Below are 4,434 nucleotides of genomic sequence, written 5' to 3' on the forward strand. Positions count from 1 at the left end.
CAGTGCCCAATAACTTCCCTTTTAGAAGTGTGTTCTCGAATTCTGCCAAGACTGAAGTCATGCTGGCTAGCCTGGGGTTTGCAGACTCCATTCTCATTAAGAAATTTGGACATTTCCTTTTCCTATCTTGAAGTACACCCCCTACTGGCCACAATGTTGCAAGGATCTGAGGATTCACACTGACTACCTCTTTCAATACCCTAAGATACAGGTCCGCTGGGCATGGTGACTTCAACTCATCAGGCATAGTGAGCTGCTCTCTCACAACCTCCTTATCTGTCTTGGGTAAACAGTTCCCTGTTAGCCATGAACAATGATATATGCTAGGCAAATTCTATTTTAAATAAACATTTGTTCATTATACTTAAGACCAAAAAATGTATACAGTTTTAGATAACAGAATCAGATCTTATTTAATAGGGTAAATTTTACTTAATTTAATGAGACAAAATATATTAGAAAACCAGGACATTTCCACTTCTCCAGTCCTACACTCTTCACATTTTCTACAATTTTTTGAAAATCATTAAGTGGTTAGCACGCAGAAGAAATGAAGGGAATCAAAAATGCATCTGTGTAATTGGTTATATCTACATTAGCAAATAGGATAAGTTTAAAGTAACATCAAAAGGTTAAAACAAATTTACCAAATTGCACATAATCACTTCCACTTAACAAGTAATCCAGGAATAAATGTCCCCAAATGTCAAATAGTTCCTGACCTCAAAGGCGATACGTGGCTTCACTCCAAAGTGCCAAAATTTTTATAACTATAGTTTTAACTAGCAAGAGATGTCACACAGCAAAGTTTAATAAAGTATGATTTTTTTTGGCACTGTCCTTAAGTCCTAAAAATAAGCCAAAAACCTAAAAAACAAGAATCTTTTCAAGACTGTAAAAGGTAATCTGAAGATCTGAGATGACAGTTAAAATAATCATCCTATGTTAAATTCTTCTTGAAAACAAAATGTCATCCTTGAACCTTCTTGCACCCAACTACTTGGAAGGAACCATTGATCACCAAGGTATTCATTATACTTCAAATTAACCTTTAATAAATTCACCTATTAATGCTGGAAAACAGAATTGTCTGTTTGCTAAGAGGTACGACCCAACATTTAACTATTATTAAAAACTGTGATTAAACATATTAAGGCATCACTTGCTGTATTTTTCAAGTCTTTATTTAAATTTGCCTCTCCTAAAAGCTTAATACCCCATACAAGTGAAGCCCAAATATCTCATCTAGTGTAACTCTTTCCCAGTTTTTTTGTTTCTCATTAAGGGATATTTTGGCAACCAGTTATTACATAGTCTTAGTTTTCAGTTTCAATGGGAAGATTTAAAAAAAAAAATCATAGCAAGAAAGTATCATCATCTACGGCAGTTATTTCAAGTTTGGGGGTTTTAAAAATGTGTGTGTGTGTGTGTGTGTGTGTTTAGAGAGTTATATGCACACACATAACACACTATGTATAGTTATAAATTTTTAAAAGTTTTCCAGTGCTATAATTATAAATTAAAAAAAAAATTTAGACACACCCTGAGTTTTCACTACAAAAATCGCTGATTACTTTTCAGGGCTACACTACGAGTTGTTGATGAAAATGTGGTATCATTTGTTACAATACTATAATAAGGCTGTAGTTTTAAGACGGATGCCTTGATATTCCAAGTGAAGAAAACCTTCTGTGCTGAGAACAGTTGTTGGAACAGAGCAGGCAGTTTGGGCCCATTAATTAATGCAATATCTTATAAGGATCTAATTATAACAAAGACAGGTTGTATTGGTAAATCATTTAGCCCTTCAAAGCATTAAAGTATGAAAACCCTTGCTATTAGGGAAACATAATAATAATAATACTACAAATTTATATTGCACTTTCCAATGTTTCCCAAACACTTTACACACCCTCTCATTTGATCCTCACAATGGTCCTGGGAAGGAGGTGCTATTATAATAATCTCCATTTTATAGATGAGAAAACTGAGGCTCAGAGAGAATAAGTGAATTGTTCAATCACAGCTAGAAAATGCTGGAAATGGGATTTGAACCCAAGTCCCCGTGACTCCAAGTCCAGGGCTCTTTCCACTAAGCTCCAGTGCCTTTCCTACGTGCTAACATTCATGTCTTAAACAACAAGTTTTATGAGGAGCTAAGCAACAAACAATTATGCTCACAATGGACTCAGCAAGTTTGAAGGAAATGGGCACCTGCAAAGTCCCTGCCCTACTGGCCTGGAAATAAGAAACATGGCGCCTTAGCTCTTGGCTTCTTCCCATCCAATGCTCATTCCTCTTGGCCCCTTCCTTCTCTCTCTCCCCTAAGAAGCTTCCCGGCCTGTCATGACACCATCAAGGACCATGTGGGAACTTCTGATACAAAAATTTGCTATTTCTCCCCACATGTTGAGAAGGGGCATGGCTAACCCAGAGGCCAACACATGTTAATCATATGAAGACATAAATCAAAGAAATTGCACCTTTATAATACAGAACACAACGATGGAGCAAAGTCTTCATAGTGGAGAAGTAGATTCCAGTATTAAATGTACTCAATATAGCAAAGTTATATCTGAAAAAAATCTTCCAGTTAAAAAATTACAATATTTCCACTATATCAGGGAGGCAAGAAACCCTTTATTTAAAGGTATTAGTTTCTGAGATTTCTGCACGTATTTAAAATGAACTTCTATTTAAAAAGGGGTTTCCATCCCAAAAGGCACTATGTGGTATAAACGTGCAAGTGACTTCTTGGAAGAAATGCCAAATGTGCAAAGCAGGAGACAAGAGTGCCGCTCAGTTTCTTGTGCTGGTTTCCTGATTCATCACATTTTCTAAGTTATCAGGGAGGAGCTGCATCCGTCACCAGGTCTGTCCGGCATGATCTGAATGGGCTCAGTCTACAGAATCACAAATCTCCTTCACTTTTTGGTTGAATTCTTCTGGTTGGTCAGCATACACATAATGTCCCGCGCCAAGGATAGCCTGGGTGAGAACAGCGTAAGTCAGTGGGCGTTTGGGGGAATAAGGTCGCCTGTGCTCAGGCTTGGGGCAATGTGCTACCTGGCTGACGGAATCCCACAATACAGTCCTCACCCTGTCTTTAGGCTATAGGGAGCAGTAAACTCCAATGCTATCTATCCATCTTAGTTATTGTTTTTAGCAGAGTTGGGACTTCCCAGGGACGGGGGGCTCCCAGGCAGGAAACCTCCTCTACCAATACAAATGCACACCTGCCACGGGGCCACTGCTCGCTTCAGAGATGCCTGGGACACAGAGACTCTACCCACTCAGCCATGCTGCTCTCCCCAAAAAGAAGGATTTTACTAAACTTTCATAAGAACAAAGGACAATTCTTGCCAGATGTAAAACCAGCCTGAGTGCTGCACTGGCACCTGCAAAATTGTGCAGAATGTGAAAGGGCTAAAGGCCGGCCTCCAACATGGATTAGTATTAGATAACTCTCTACAGGTGAGATGGGAGGACACTTTACAGAATCACACAGGATTAAGATGCTCCCCCCTTCCCCCAATCCATGTCAGACCTTCCCATTAGAGGGTGCACTTCATAAAGGTTGCATCTGCTTCACTTCTGTACCTGGATCCCTGACATACAACTTAATTCCTGGTACACAGTAGGGGATTTTTAAATGCTTGCTGACTGACCCACAATTATACACCATATACAAAAGACAACCTCAAATAAACCAAACACTCACTATAGTCTTCACATACGAATGTGGCCGTAAGGACTGGATGGTATTGCCAGAATTGCCGTCTATGCAAGATCGGGCTCCATAGATTACGGAAATTGGAATGTCTGGGTCCATCTTACCAATTCGCAGGAGCATTGGTCTTTTTGCCCATCCATAAGGAATAGTCATATTTCTAAAAGCAGTTTCACCACTTAAAAGTAAAGGAGAAAGTCACATTAAGATTTGATCAATTAAACCAAACAAGTTATTTCATTAGATACTAAATAAATGTGAATATAAGATCCTCGAAGAGTAAAAATTTTCTAAAGGTAAAAGGCACACATTATTGGATAGATGTAAGTTGCCTAAAATTTTATTAATTAAAAATCAGAGCTCCAGTAAAGAGATATTTAATGGAAACTTTCACAGAGATGAAGAACCATTTTTGGTATTAATTAAAAATAAACAATAAACAATTTAGTATTAATTCTAGACTAATTCAAAATGTGGAACTTTTATAAGGACAACTTAAAACACCGCAACTGGTATACTAATCTGGTGGAAAACCTGAAATAAAGTCATTGACCTTTTGTTGTTAAGCTTCTGTATGATTTTATAACCTCCTGCTCTCTAGCAGTGAGGGCAGTTTGGTGGGACTCTGTTTAACCACTGCCTGAGGAACTCGAGTTCAAGGCAGAAGGGGACATGAGCCAAGACTGGCTGGGTATTAGTGGTGA

General features: G+C 38.3%; 1 protein-coding gene across 2 annotated transcripts in view; it reads right to left on the reverse strand.

Annotated features, from left to right (window-relative positions):
• Positions 1 to 422: 422 nt before the first annotated feature.
• LOC114050527 (1-acylglycerol-3-phosphate O-acyltransferase ABHD5) overlaps positions 423 to 4,434 on the reverse strand; it is a 36,171-nt gene continuing 32,159 nt past the window's right edge. Inside the window, exons 6-7 of one of the 2 annotated variants that reach the window (XM_027872307.1) lie at positions 3,722 to 3,908; positions 423 to 2,988 (exon numbers count right to left, since the gene is read on the reverse strand). In XM_027872307.1, coding sequence (XP_027728108.1) covers positions 2,899 to 2,988; positions 3,722 to 3,908 — 277 coding nt within the window. In that variant the 3' untranslated portion in view covers positions 423 to 2,898. The remainder of the gene's footprint in view (positions 2,989 to 3,721; positions 3,909 to 4,434) is intronic. The other variant, XM_027872308.1, reaches the window with a different exon arrangement.

This window comes from Vombatus ursinus, unplaced genomic scaffold (genome assembly GCF_900497805.2).
Source record: "Vombatus ursinus unplaced genomic scaffold, bare-nosed wombat genome assembly UNPS02014799.1, whole genome shotgun sequence".
Classification (NCBI taxonomy): Eukaryota; Metazoa; Chordata; class Mammalia; order Diprotodontia; family Vombatidae; genus Vombatus; species Vombatus ursinus.